We start from the raw sequence: 15,833 nt of genomic DNA, 5'->3' as shown, positions 1-15,833 counted from the left end.
AGCAGGGCATCTGTACATAATTAGGTCGATTGAACCCCTATCATCTAACATAAAAAGGAGTCTCTTTTTGAACAAGATGGGAGATGCAGAAAAACTGATAGAAAACTGCTTTATGTACACTGTATGTGTAATACATGTTTAGGTGACAGATAATAAAGGTAAGCAATTGCCCTCACTCTAAAAAAAAATGTATTTAAGAGTAAAAATGCCTTACACAACCAGAAATTAAGTTAATGTAATCACCTGACCTGTTTAGTCAGCAAGCTGTCTGAAATTTTTGGTGTTAACTGTATCAGCAAGCTACACTAAGACTTTTTAAGATGCACCTGAACTTGAAGAGCTGTAATTCCCCAAACTGTTTATCTGCATTCTCAATGGATTCTAGTGCCCTATTCCTAAGGAGTTTTGAGAATAAAATACATGTGAGATCTTATGGGAATTTATCATATTTAAGTAAAGTTTCAAGATGTATGTATTTTGTTACTATGTCAAATCCTGGGGGCTTTAGGAGCTTCAGAAACCATCACAAATGAAAGGAAAAAGCAAGAAACACCAAATTATGTACTAAGTGGTGTTCAAAAGAATCTTAAAAGTCTTTGTCCTTCTGCAGATTACAAATTTATCAGTCTGACAGAATTGAAGTTGTTCCCAAAAATACTGTAATTATGTGATTTACCTCTGCACATCAAACAGATATCATAGCAGTGAAGACAATTTTCTTATACTTGGCTAATAATGAAGTAACATTTTAACCTTATTTTGAGTTTTCAGGTAAAGCAAAGATGTAAACTGAGCTCTTCAAAACCCAGGTGCATATACAACCATATGCACACTCACAACTTGCAATTTTCTGTGATTTTGTAGCTTAAATACTAGATAATGGACACCCAAGGTGCTCTGTTTTGTAAAATAACTAATCAAGGAATGCATAGGTGTTTGGCTTAGTTTGATCATAAATATGATTCTTTCAAGCTGAATAACTAATTATTTCTAATACTTCCATATGCAATAACAAAAAACAAGGGAGGCAAATGTGCCCCTCTTACCTGAAATCAAAGATCTACTCTATCATATGAAACACTTAGAAGCTATTCATAAAGAAGAATCTACCTTTCTCAGCAGTCTACTATGAAGTATCTTTAAATACTAAGTAATGCTTCTCTACTTTATTAGAAAGGTGTGTATATACCAGTTTGTTAGCCCCTTAAATCAGTTTTGGTTGTATAGCTATGGAAGAGTAAGACTACCTTACATACATGCTAAGGTTTCTAAAACTATAGAAATTAACATTTAATGGAGCCACATCCCAACTCTCCCCTTCTGAGTCCCTTATTAGTAATACTTCTGATGGTGAAACACTACAAACAACTGCACCAAATCACTTCTGTGACTTGTACAGGTCCAATTTGAAAAGTACAGAAGCAGCAACACCTGCATATTCTCTGAAGATGTGCTATGACCAGTAACAGATCAAAAAAGAGATCTACCTCTACAAAGGACAATGAAATAGAGCAGAGCTACATTTTCATTACGCTGAGTGTCACATTCATTTTTTAAAAGAAAAATGTGCTGACTTAACTATATTATAAAAGCTTTAAGCAACTGATGCAGAATGTTGCGGTATAAATTCATGCATTGCTTTGACCTTGTTAAATGAATCTAATCTTTTTATTCCAAGAAATAATGGTTCCTTACACATGAAATGGATTTTCTTAGGTGGGAGTTCAAACAATACTCCACGGGGTTTTATTAAAAAAAGTATTATATAGTTTTATAGTTGACCATCATTTAGTATCAGCCTAAAACATGTAATTAATATGGCCTATAATTCTTGGTGAAGTAACTTGTTACTAAGCAGACTCCTTATTTGACTTTATATTTAATAATTTTTTTGTTAAATCTTTTTAATATGCAGGCTGGCCAACAAAATTATCAAGCTTAAGATTTTGAATTGGGAAGTTAAAAATTTTGGGAATGGAATTTCTACCTTTTATCTACCTGTGGAAAAAAAAAATTGCTATATATAAGTTTAAAGCTGCTAGTATTACACACATAAATTATCCTTCCTTCCACTGCATGTTCTTTTTGCTGTTGGCAGAAACTATCAGTCAGCATTTAGCTGATCAGGTCAGAGTTTCCTTCCTTTCCTAAAATAGCTATGTGATACATAATGAATCACATTCTAGCCATCTACTCTAAATGACTCCTTCTTCCTAATACTCTAATAGGTGAGAAAGCCAAGAGAAATCTGATTTAATATTAAAAGGGGAATGATAGTCATTGACAGGCATCTCTCCTGGCAGGATCTCAGTAATCAATTTGCATAATCATACAATGATAGTTTTCCTTTTCTTACAGATGTACAAAATACCAGAATAACCTGCTGAAATTATTCAATAACCTTGTTTTACAAATCTGAACACTAGCTCAGTTTCTTTTTCTTTGTGCTGTGTTCTAGGTAAGCTTCAACTGGAAAAAAGATGGCTACTATTCCCATTCCTATACTGTTTTCTTCTAAAAATCACACACACAAATCCTGTATGTTGAAATCAACTTGTAGAAAATTATGTGCAATAAAAAGGTTAAAAAAATATATATGATGTTTTAATGGGGAAGGTGGGGGAAAAAAAAGAACTGTAAATTGCACAACACTCTTCCTGCTGCAGTGTCAACAGTTCTGTAGAAAAGTCAGTCGCCCCCTTATTGCTTCACTCTTCTCTTGATCTTGGAGAGCAGACAGAATTTTTTTTTCCAAAGAAACAAATAAACAACCAAAAAAACCCAACAAAACCAAACAAAAATGAAATTTAAAAATGTACTGAATACATGCAAAATCTTGGTTTGTTAAGATGAAAGAGGTTTAAGAGTAAACAGGAGCCCAAACTTTAACTTCAGTGAACACTTTTTATCTCTATGCTTGGATTATGAAGTGCAGAATATACATATAGTTTATTGCTTGCTGGAGACAAGAAGTGAATACTGTGAAGAATTCATATTTAATTCTTATTTCTACACGATTCAAGAAAGCAAAGGGAAATGTTGCTATTTTAACACACATTGTATGTAAGTTTGTCACAAACATTTCCGTAAGCTTTATTTTAACTTATTTTAAATTATTATGCTCTTTTAACAACTTCCATCATTTGCATTACTGCTCCATTAAAACAAGAATGTTTATTTCAACTGATTACTATGAGCAATAACAAGAAGAATCTATTATATTATTACCTAGGCTACAGTAAACTAAATGATGTTTAAAAGGCTTGAGAAACCATGAAGGCAAGCAGATATTTTAAAATCACTCTCCAAATAATATATATCATGTAGGTCCAAAATAATTCACAGTTGTGTATACACACAACAAAAAATGTTCATGTCTGTACATTTCCATCTTCCTATCAGTGTACATAATTTAAATAGCAGCTTTTCTGTGTAAGAAAAGCCAAAATTTCTTGTAATCCATTTTAGAGTTTTTCAGGACTGTCTGAAAGATTATTTGAAAAAGAGTATTCCAGAGAATACTGCACAGATCTTCTGTAACTAACCCTTAACTGTGTGTGATACTAAAAAAGTAACTTTTATCAACAGACACTGTAACACAGAGATTACAGCATTTTACTGTATTTGACATTAAAAAATTTGGAATCCCAGCCCATAAACTGAGATGAAAACAATGGCACATACAAAGTCTCAGTTCACCATGTTTGTAAGGTTCACAGTTGAAGGTCTTAACACCCCGCTTACACCCCACCTCACATCTTCAGCAACAGACGTTTTGTTGACACAGGCAGTTCCATTTTCCCAGTCCTGTTACAGTCTCCGTATGTGTCTCTATGAAACCCCTATTTAGGAATACTACATCCAGGAAAAATATACTTTAACAAGACTTATGCTAAGATTATACAAACTTTCTCTTTTCAGCTGTGGAAGATACATACGTCCTACAACCAGCCTTAAAATGACTTTTGAAATCCATAAACTCTTGTAATGTCTGGTTTGAATTTCACTCGCTCATGTCAGGTAATGTATCCATCTGCAGGATAGAAGTCAATAGCTCTATTTGTCAATTCACATATGCTTATACACTGAGTCTGTTCAGAGCTGGCCTGTATGCCTACTTCCTGTGTCCTGTTGACTCATTTCTCATTTCTATTTTAAAATATTAACATTTAATCTTATATCTGATATATAAAACAAAGAAAAAAATAAAAATACATATTTGCTAGCACCTGAACTACACTGAACTCCTGAATACAACTCTTGCTTAGGGAAACAATACCCAAGAAATACAACTGAATAATAACTTTGTTGCCTCAGTGCACCATACTTGCATCTCCTCTCCACAAGAGTTTTGTCCATATGAAATGTGCATGCTGATAGTTAACTGTGTACAGCAACTGACAACTTTAAAATTTAAAATGCAAATTAAAAATACATTCTACATCTTTTCCTAGATTAATTAGAATTTGGTTGTGTTTTGAAATCTTTCCCCATTAACTGATAAGGCAATACTTAATACTTACAGTAAGTTTGGGGGATTTTTTCAATAACATAGAACTTAGACATCTGTTTTGGTTATAATATATGAGTAAATTAACTATCTAACTTCATGTTTCTTTATACAATGAAGACTACAGTATCCTACAAAGCATTATCATAAACGGTGTCATTGGACTTATATATTCACTTTTTCTCTTTTAAGTCAGAGAACCACAGAATACCAGGTTGGAAGGGACCTCAGGGATCACCTGGTCCAACCTTTCTTGGCAAAAGCACGGTCTAGACAAGACGGCCCAGCACCTTGTCCAGCTGAATCTGTCCAATGTTGGGGAACCCACCACTTCCCTGGGGAGATCATTCACACGGCTGATCGTTCTCATTGTGAAAAACTTTCCTTTTGTGTCCGGTCAGAATCTCCCCAGGGGTAACTTGTACCCATTACCTCTCCTCCCTTCCATGGGACTACTTGTAAAAAGGGAGTCTCCATCTTCTTTGTAGCCACCCTGTAAGTACTGGAACTTGGTGGTGAGGTCTCCCCCTAAGCCATCTTTTCTCAAGGCTGAACAAACCCAGTTCTCTCAGCCATTCCCCATGCGGCAGCCTTCCCAGTGCTTTGGTCATCTTTGTGGTCCTTCTCTGGACCCTCCCCAGCCTGTCCACGTCTTTCTTGTTTAGTGAGGACCAAAACTGAACACCCTATTCCAGGTGTGGCGTGGCAAGTGCTGAGTAGGGCAGGATACTGACTTCTTTCTCTCTGCTGGTGATGCCCTTGTTGACACAACCCAGCATTCTGTTGGCTTTCTTTGCCTCAGCAGCACACTGTTCACTCATATGGAGCTTTTTCTCCCCCAGGACCCCCAGGTTCCTTTCCATAGAGCTGCTCGTGACATGGGTAGATCCCAGCCTATGCTACACTCCTGGATTATGTTCTCCCAGATTATATCTATATCTATATTGATATGTATATCTGTATCTATATCTATATGTATGTATGTATATATGTGTGTATATGCACATATATAAAAATTAAAAAAATCCTCTTTTGTGTTCTATGAACTTTACAGTGATAAAAATAAAGCAGCTACATCAATTTTTAAGAGCAATTTTGGACCACAGATCTGAGTAATTATATAGAATGACAGAATGCTAGTTTTAGAAAAATAGGAAATTGTAAAATAGCACTTTTTAATGTCTTATATTTTGTTTACATTGTTCTTGCTGCTACTATCTTCTCAACCTCCTCATAACATAGCATACAATAACCTATAAATCACTATTATGTGTAATTTAACCCTTAAATCAATATATTCCTTAATACTGCACTAACTGAAGTTCACATACATCTTACAACTACCTGTTTCTCTTTTCTTCCCACACACAAACAGCTTAAAACAAGCCTTAGCATTTCAATGTGTTTTACATATGTTTGTATTTTCTTTGGGTTTATAATAAATATATATAGTGAAAGTATCCCGGTGCACATTTAGCATACAAAAAGGTCCTTCAGGCAGCACAGTAAACTAGCTGAACATACTGTTCATTTTTATCCAATTTTGTTTTAGCAGCTGAAAAATGCTATATAAAATATGAGATGAATATTACTTAATTATTATAGTTTGTGACAGCTATTTTTAAGAAAAACTCCAGATTTTGCATGATGGCTAAAGAAATATAATTACCCCAAATCTAGTAAAGTATTTTTATGTATGAAATAAAAAGAGCATACCCTCAAGCAAAAGTCCCAAGATGCTCTCTTGCATTTGCATGCTGTCACCTAAAAACCAAGACTATAATTTTCCAGTATCTGCTGAGTGCATTGTCTTGAAATGTGCAATTGTAGAGGGGTACACCTGTGAATGTGCTTTGTACAACAAAGGGTCTGTCACAAGAGTATGAGACATGTCAATAGAAAACTGTCATTCAAATTCTGCTTTTTTAACCTCTGAATGCTGAAAAGCCAACAAATGCTTTTTTTCCTTATAACACCAATTATGAATGTAATTAACTGGTAAATACAAGCACAGATAAATAAAATATCTGCTCCACTGCTGGAAGTTGGAAATTAAATCCTTGTTTTACTGAGATCAGTGGCAATTACGATGACTTCAGATACATCAAGATCATACTTAGAATTTCTGTCTTCTATGCCGATACCCACAGATTATCAGTTGGTGCTCTTCCTTGAAACAATTTTCTACTAACAGATTAGTGCAAAACAAGCAGGACTGTTAGCTATAAATAATAAAGGCATTTGACCAAAAATGAAGTATTAATCCTTGCATAAAGGTGATACAAATACTAAAGGTTAATTAAGTACAGTAAATGAAGCACATACACTGTGCAACTCAAGCATTGGTGCCTATCTACTACCTTCCACAGTTTTCAAAACTTTTTGCACCGAGTCAACAAACAGTCGGAACACTGTTCTTGTCAAAAAGACAAGATACCCACTAAATTGGGGAACAAACCGGTGATGTTCCCACATTTGTTTTAACAGTACAATATAAATCAGCAGCATGTAAAAGAGTAATCAGACAAAACTGACAGCAGTGTTTTACAGTACTCCATAAACCTCATCCCTGAATGGAAAATGACAGAGCAGTACCAAAAGCAATATCTAGTCTCCAGCTCTGCAGTCCAGATCCAGCAAATGACTAAGGAACCCAAAACAAGACATCGATGAAAATAATGCACCCAAATCCGAAGTTGTGAAAAGATTCAAGATCAAAAAGCTTCCATAAGGCCTCTTTGCAACCTCAGTGTTATTTGGACATATAAGACACCCCAGTTTCTAACCTTTAAAGGTTCCTAATTGCTTAATAATTCTATTTACATAGAGATGGAGAAGAATTTCACTTTTGGCAATTTATACTTCAACTCCTCTGTAAGGCAGGCAATAGTCACCTGAAGGATTTAATCTGGCAAGCATTTCCAGACTCACTAATGAGATTGTGCCTCTCGCAAACTACTGTATCGCCTGCCAGTTCTTCTGCGGCACATTTGGTGAGAGACCCTGGGGCACTGTTAGCACAAGCAGCATACCCATCCTCTGATTCAAATATTGTAGGCATGGTAGAAAGGTAAAGCATGATGTCAGAAAGAGCTTTCAAAACATGGGGACAGATGCCTTCAGGACAGGGTCACCAGGTCAAATCTGGATTCCATTGGGGGACAGATAAATAAAACTAAGCTATTGCAACATGGGATACTCCTGTCCTCAAGGGCCTTTACCAAAACTTACCTAAAACGGTGCAAATCTTAAGTATGACTGATGCTACTGATATACAAGCTAGGGTCATGAAGATCTGAAACTCAGACCAACACAATCTGTTGGGAGATCTTGAAGCACTGCTATCCCCTTGGCTGGGGAAGAATTAAGGAAACACATGCAGTTGTAGCGTACCATCAGAACATATATATATTCAGGAGAGAAAGAGTGGCAGAAAACAATGAAGGAAGAAAAAAGGTACCTTACCTCACTTTCAAATTGCCTTGCTGTGGCTGTCCATCGTAAATTGACAAAATATCAAAATCTTCCTCAAGGGCAAAAGTATGAAATGACAGTTGTATCCTGTTACGTTCTCCTGTGATAATGATCCACGTGCAGTTGGCGTAATTTGGATAACCATGAGGAAATCCAGGGCTTTCTATAGTACCATTTGGTCCCTGTACTAAGCCTCCACAGTTCTGACCTAAAAAAGAACACAGGAAAGTATGTATTTCAGTGTTTCTTCTGCCTCCTCCAGTATGTATTTTTATATGAGTAACTATATGTAAACTTAATTTTATAATATTTTTTTCTAGAATACAAACAGCACATAAGATTGCATTTATACAGTTTTTCCCTCTTAATTCAAAACCCCCATCGCTGGATTTTCTGAGACACTTACCATCTTTTTATGCAATGAATCATAACTTCAGGTTATGTGGTATTAACAATGTATGACTTATTCATCCAATTGTGAAATTTAAGCATTAGCTTTGATGCCATAAATTCAACAGACTGACAGTTTTAATGCCAGAGAGTGTTCACAGCTTTTTGGTGAATGCCATTTATAAAGTTTTTATATAAATACTAAAGTATTAGAGTTTCAGCTGTTCTGAAATATACTTTCAGTACAGAGAGCAAAATGTAGACACACATTTATTACGCATTCTGTTGCAACCAACATTAAGATTTTTACACTTTGAAAACAGCAAAATTTCGGTGGTAGAACATTTTTAGTGCCATGTATAATGTGATCAGGAAAGTGTAAATTTTTTTTTCTTTTTTTTTTTTTTTCAGGATTCTTAAAAAATAACACCAAGGGTTTACTCAGCAGGAATTTGTGTCTGGTTTGTACATCACACAGAACATGTGAGGGTATGGTAGAACATTAAGGGGAAGTCCACAGCAAGAAACCTTGACTTACAGTGCACACTCTTGCTAACTTCCTACTTGATTTTGTTAATCCCACACACACCAGTTGTACTGGCTCAGAGCTGGAGAGAATCATCAATGAAATATTTGAACAGAGGTAAGTTTAAGGACATTCTGTGCACTGTAACACTTGGATTACTACATGCATTTTAAGCACTTCAGAACAAGTATAATCCCAGCATTTTATTGTTATACCTAAACCAGGAAAGTATTTCAGGCTGCAATTTTACTTTTAACTTCCCAGCAGTAGGGTCTCTGAGGCTGAATCTTTCAGAGCAGTGCTGTCAAATGCTTGTGGGAGGTTTCTAAATCTTAATAAAATGAATTCAATAAAAGGGATTTGCTGCTAAAACTAAAGAACTAATAACCAATAATTTTCTACTAAATTTCAAATATAACAAAAAATCTAATGAAGAGATAAAAAGGCTATGGGGATTCAGGAAGCCTTTAACACAATAATCTTCTCTAGTATATCTACCAAGGATTCATATCACTTTAATAAAACATAGGTATTATTAAGCATTCCTGAAGAAGGGAACCTGTTATACCATGAACGTAACATGAAAGTTTCAGCTCTGTGATGTTCACTGTAACTTGCCAGCATTCTTGCAGATGCTTTGCATTTATTCCTCTTCCTACAGCTATCAGGGAAATATCCTGCAAGTATCACAAGCCATTTAAAACAATTTAATTGCCACAGGAATAATGTTCTGAAAATAGAAACTTACAGTGACAACCTACCACCCTAATACTCTAATGAACTACCTCATGTCTCAACATCCAGAAACTGATTTGTGTAAATCAAGTACCCCGTGCAAGCCGTGCTACACCACAGCTTTCCTACCACTCTGGTGTGAAAAGGTTGCTTTGAAAAAGGAGAGCTATCAAGCGGTTCATCTAAAAGCTATTAAAGACAGAAGCACCTTTTAGGAGCAGAAATTTGTAATGCGGGTGTAGATAATTACATACGTAAATGCAGTATATTAACTACCTTTCTGACTTCCAGGGGGATGAACAAATTACCTCCCCAATCTCTTACGGAACCCTACAGCTGGCTTAAGGTAAAATTGAATATCGCTGTGGTAATAAGTGAGCCCTCTGACCCCCAAAATTACCATAACTCAGCAGCTTCCTTACTGAGGCACTTGCTAGCTACTCACAGAAGTATTTGCAACTGTCAGTGCAAACTGTCAGTCTTATTCCAAAAGGTGCTGTGTACTCCCTACTGTAGATTCAAGCTATTGTGCATTATTCTCTTGGAAAAGAAACAAATTCTAATGATAAATGAGGCAGCCCATGTTTTACCACTGTTTAACTTAAGCATATCTTACCACCCATAGCCCTTTCTTTCTCCAGTTTGCTTTTGCTCTCCTGTTCTGAAACTATTCATAAACATGCTGCCTACTCACTTTGTACCCAAGAAATATGAGGTAAAGGAGAACCATAAAGGAAAATGATTAACTGTGAAATACTATTTAGGTTTGCTCTTCATTTTATATGCATATATATAAATACATACTTACTTAGTGTTCAGTAAACCCCCCCAAAAAACCCTAGAAGAAATTTATACACAGTTAACTCCGAGCAATCTCATTGCTGCACACTGATAACTGCAAAGAGGATCTTGCTTCTGAACTAAGCCATACCCAAAAACACTCTAAAAGCTGTGCAGGCCCAGAAAACTAACACCCTTCTAGATCTGTCCCTGCTCAGTTAAGACATGAAGCATGTTAAACAGAACAGTATTTGGAAAAAAGGATCAGCTGCTAACTGTATGATACACATTTTGTCAATATATGTACATCTAAAACCCCAAGAACTGTCAAATGTTACACCTCTGCCAAGGAGTAAATTCTGCATGGAAACACTTATAAAAGATTCGGTATAGGAAGACATACTTGGAAAGCAGGAATGAAGAGACTTAAGGGTGACAGTTGACAGCAAATCAGACAGGAGTTGACAATGCATTATCCCACAAAAAAAACCAGTTTCTAACTGCAACGAAACCACAGACCTGTAAGTGGACACTGATGAGATTAATTAAAAATATTTTGTTTTTTACGGGTGCCTTAATAGTAGGAAGTGTCAACAAAGTAAAGATACAGAACATACTGGGAAAAAATAGTAAAATAATATTAATATCAGCAGAGTTTAAGTAGTTCTACTGGGATGAATGTAAGCACAGAAGAGAATGTAGACTGAATACACCCTGAAAAGATCTACCCACACAATTCACTTTAGTTCTGGCCCTTGTGTCAAATAAAAAAAATAAATGTTTTTCACAAGATGTGCAGTCATTGATTGAGTATAATATCAGTACAATGAACTATTTTAATATTAAAGGTGTATCAGACTGCCAAAATTTTATTATTATGAAACCACATCATTGTTTATATGAATATAAACTATGCTGTTAGTATTAATTTTCTGTCATATATTGTCTGTAAGAAGATATTTCAGGACAGCTATTTTAGGTTTATGATATAAAAAGTATAATTTAAGAAAACTGATGTTCTTGCCTTACAGTTGGAAATGATTTACACTGATTTCAGCCTTATTTTATCTTAGAAAGGTTTTTTGCATATTCCATACCAGCCCTATTTGCAACTGCTCAGGCTCAACATTTCTCACTTATGACCCCTAAGTGACAGCTCACCAAGAAAACTTAAAGCACTGCAATTTTGCCTTAAATGCTGAGCCATGTAAGTGGTAGAATCACTGAGAATCAGTAGAATTTAAGTACTGTTTTGCCATAAGTTTTTGAATAAACCTCACAAAATATGAACCCTATACCAGTATCTAATAATTAAAACTAACAAAGTACAGGTTTATTGATGATTTTTTTTCCAAGTTTCAAATGCTTCTACAATAAACAAGCAAAAAGACAACCACTTCTCGTAATTCATAAGGTATTCTGTGAATAACTGATACATTTTTATATATATACACACAGATGTAAATGTATACATATACATATTTACGTAGAAAGCAGTTTTTGCAAGATAGATGTATTTTGAACAAGTGAACTATAAAATGCGCCAAAATTAAATATAGTAAAACCAGTGATGATAAAGATATTTTGAACAGTTATAACTATGAAAATTAAGTCACATTTATTCTTCTTGTAACTGTGAGCATCACCTTCCATTCTGCAGCTACAGAGGAACACAGCAGCTAGTAGTGAGGCTAAGAGATGTCTAGAAAGATCGTATCTCCCTCATTCTTTAAAGTATATTCTAATGAGTTACAGTAAGTTTAGGAAGTAAATAAGAATAGCTGCACTCAGCCAGATTAAAGGCTCATTCACCTCAGCATCTATTCTCAAACAGCAAGCCAAAGGAGGAACAAGGACTGTACCAGAAAATCTCCCTCCCCTTCAAGATCTGCATCACAGGGATTTTTTTGAAGGAACACATTCCAGTAGCCTCATCTTTGTGTTTAATAGCCCTTGATAGATTTCTTTTCTATGAACTTGTCCAGTCATCCTCTGAGTATATACTAACTTCTAGGATCTTTAACATATTCTAGAGGGATTCTTAAAACGTGAAATATCCTTCATTGTGTTTGTTCAGCAGCTACCATGTGTTAGGTTCATTTGATGCTCCACAAATTTTTTGTTATGAAAAGCAAACATATAAATGATTCTTACTGATGCTTTTTACAGCACTTAACCATCTTATTGACTTTTATCATGCCCAGTATATTTCTTTTTCAAAGTTTAAAAGTTGTACTTTATATAGCTGTTCTCTGTACTAAAGTAATTTTATCACCTTTTTCTGAACCTTTTGCAGCTTTGTTATACCTTTCATGAGACTGGGATACCAGAACTTCTTGTAATATTGAAAATGTATATGAATCACTTACACAAGTATATTTTTAATCCCTTTTTCTGTTCTCCTACTAATTAGATCTGTTCTTTTGCTAAGGTAAGCATTAGCTTGACATTTTTATAAGCAAGATTCCTTTCCTCCAGAATTACAGCAAAGATAGAGCTTGTCATTTTACATGGAAAATTAGGAATTCTTTTTTTCACCTGTAGATTTCCTACATTTATTACTACGTGCATCACACCACATTCATCTACTCTGAATTTCATCAACTACTTCAACACCTTACTTGGTTACCTAAGGCCTTTTTTGTAATTCTTCACAATCGGTCCTCATTAAATCATAAATTCCTATCATCATGGTCACTTCACTACCTAACCCCTTTTGCAGATAATTTCTGAGCATACTGAATCACACAGATGCCAGCACAGATCTCTCTGGGATGCTGTGGTGACTCCCTCCATTGTAAAAAATGGCCATTTTCTCCTATCCATGAAGCACAACTCTTAGCCAACCTTTCAGCAATGCACAAACTTTCTTATGCCCTGCCTGTTTTCTTTACTATCTTTACTGAAGAGCTTTTGTCAGTGTCTTTTGGAATTCTGATCACCTTTATCCACGTTCAGGCTGACTCATTCAGAGAACTCCAACAGATTTGAAAAATATATAATTTTAAAATAAAACCTCGATTCTTATTCAATATATCATATTTAACCATGTGTTAATTATTTTAATACAGTTTCCTAACACACGTTCTAGGTGTTCCAGCATTTAGCTCCTTAACTCCCCTTGGTCCCTTTTAAATATGGGCATCTCAGGTGAATTGCAGCTGGAGATTACACTAGCAGTGCAGTAATTTTTCCTTGATTGTCCTTTAAACTCTGGATAACACATGGGACTCCAAATATTATTGTTTATTTTTTCTATTTTTTCCACAAACTGTTCTACCAATTTTTCAACTTTCAACAGATACATTGATGAATTTTCCACGGAGAACAGTTCAGGCATGGGAATTGCAAAACGTATCTGTTCTTTGCTGTCTTCAGTAATCTACCCTTTATAATTCTAAGTATCTATTGGCCCAGCAAGGCTGTCTTGCAGGCTACTTGCTCCAACTGTGTTTAAAAGAGGAATATTTTTTAATTTTACAATGTTGGCCTCCAATGCTCTTGGAAACGAATGTTTTATTTCCAGGAAAGCCTTCAGAGAGTATTCAGCAGCCCCTAAATCTTACTGGGATCTTGCCAATACAATTCAAACACACATATCACATCCCCAGAGAACCTCATGTTTGCAATTCTGACTTTTCTAACTCATGTATGTGCACACATGCAGGAACTTTAGTACTGCAGTAAGTATTGGCCACAATTTAAATGACTTTCTGCAGCAAAGCTGAAGACAGGAAGTTTTGCAAATACGACTTTTAACAAGAAAAGTAAAAACCAAATGTTCCTAAGGCTGCAAAGATGTGTTACACATATGTAGAATAAAAAAGATTTCCTCTTGGACTACAAGAGGTAACTACAGATTTAAATTGCTGCCATCACCAATGGAGATGGTGGGACCAGTAAGATAGCTGTAAGACATAAACCGGTGGTTCCGCACTTTGTTGCAACCACCTCTTTTTCTATGATTTTGTGTTTTCACATGCTACCTTTGTATTTTCTCCTTTGTTGATGTCCACCATAAGCTCCTAGCTCTTCCCACCTTCGCCAAGACTTGCAGGCCCACGCCAGCCCCTGCCACTGACAGCCCATGCTCTGCACCAAGCCGTTATCATTTCTTTCTCATTAGTATATTCCAAAGCCATCTTCTGATAATGTTTATATGCAGTAAGATTGTTATTTCCTAAATTAATTTCAGTCAAGAACAGAAATGTCAAATGGCCAGAGAGGCAAAGTCACTATTTTCTGAGGACTGTTTTAAACAGCATTTGACTACTTCCAGTGTCCTTTAAAAATCAATTATTAAGTAATCCTCACACCACCACCAAAAGGCACTTTCCATTGAATAAATCATATCAGAAAGTACTAAAATTCTGTTAATTTAGGTATCACTGAAGATTTAGTCACAATGGCAAGCCACCATCCTTGCTGGCAAAACTGAAGCATACCCCAGAGCACAAAGATCTCACAAAGCAGCCACCTGTACCACACCAGCATCTGCATGCTGCATCTGCCGTTGCCTTTCAATGTCAGGGAGAACTTGTGCCACAAAGCTTCAATACCACAGATATTTAAACTAATTCAAGGCAGTCCCAGCCCAATATGAAATGAGAACAGTGGAAATTTACTCGTGATACTATGTTTTTGCAAGACCCAGGCAAAAATAGTTAACTTCAAAAGAATTAGGGAGAAATTGTTTAAAACTTATCTGATCTGAAATAATGAATAACAATCTGTTCAGTTTTATGATAAAAAACTCATCTGTGCACCCACAAAGGAGCACAGAGAGACAATGGCAGATGGGGCAGCCCAAGCAGCACCATGCCCCAGCTCTACCCAGGCCCATCCCAGGAGCCGTCAGCCCATCACAGGCCCATCTCCATATGCCTGGAGGAACACAGGGGGCCCCCCGCGCAGGTGGGAACCCAAAGTAAGACCTCAGAGAAAGGACGCCCTTGTTCAGGGCCTGCCAGGGCTGTCCCAGGACAGCCTCAGTCCCACTGTCCAGGTGTGATGCCCACCATGACAGTCCAACAGGAGCAACTCCAGATCCCCTTCCAGACTGGGGAGGTTGCTGCCTCAGGTGTGGGACTTGTTATGAGATGCTGGGGAAAAGCATTTTGCAATTGCACAAGACTTATTATGGGGCAATTCGGGAAGAAACCTGAGGAAAGGGAATGAATTTAGATGAATTCAGAAGGAACATCTGTGGTAAAATGGAGGAGCAAGGGGACAAACAGAGCTGTAAAGAGTGGCCTGTCTGGCTGTGCCCCCACAGGGGTCACAGCGGTCCATGGGTGGGTGGTGCCAGCTTGGGGCAAATGTGGGTCAGGTGCCAGCAGCTGGGCTGGACCATGAGCCAGAGGGCATGTGTGCCTGGGGGGCAGTGACTGGGGAGTCCCCAGTGAGTGACACCAAGTG

At 36.5% G+C, this 15,833-nt stretch overlaps 1 protein-coding gene across 1 annotated transcript in view; it reads right to left on the bottom strand.

Moving 5' to 3' along the window:
- CSMD1 (CUB and Sushi multiple domains 1) overlaps window positions 1-15,833 on the bottom strand; it is a 1,211,070-nt gene that overhangs the window by 969,434 nt on the left and 225,803 nt on the right. Inside the window, exon 2 of the mRNA XM_040599137.1 lies at window positions 7,976-8,192. Coding sequence (XP_040455071.1) covers window positions 7,976-8,192 — 217 coding nt within the window. The remainder of the gene's footprint in view (window positions 1-7,975; window positions 8,193-15,833) is intronic.

This window comes from Falco naumanni, chromosome 6 (assembly GCF_017639655.2).
Source record: "Falco naumanni isolate bFalNau1 chromosome 6, bFalNau1.pat, whole genome shotgun sequence".
NCBI lineage: Eukaryota > Metazoa > Chordata > Aves > Falconiformes > Falconidae > Falco > Falco naumanni.
The sequence above is the reverse complement of the archived record's forward strand: the minus strand, read 5'-3'. Positions and strand labels throughout refer to the sequence as shown.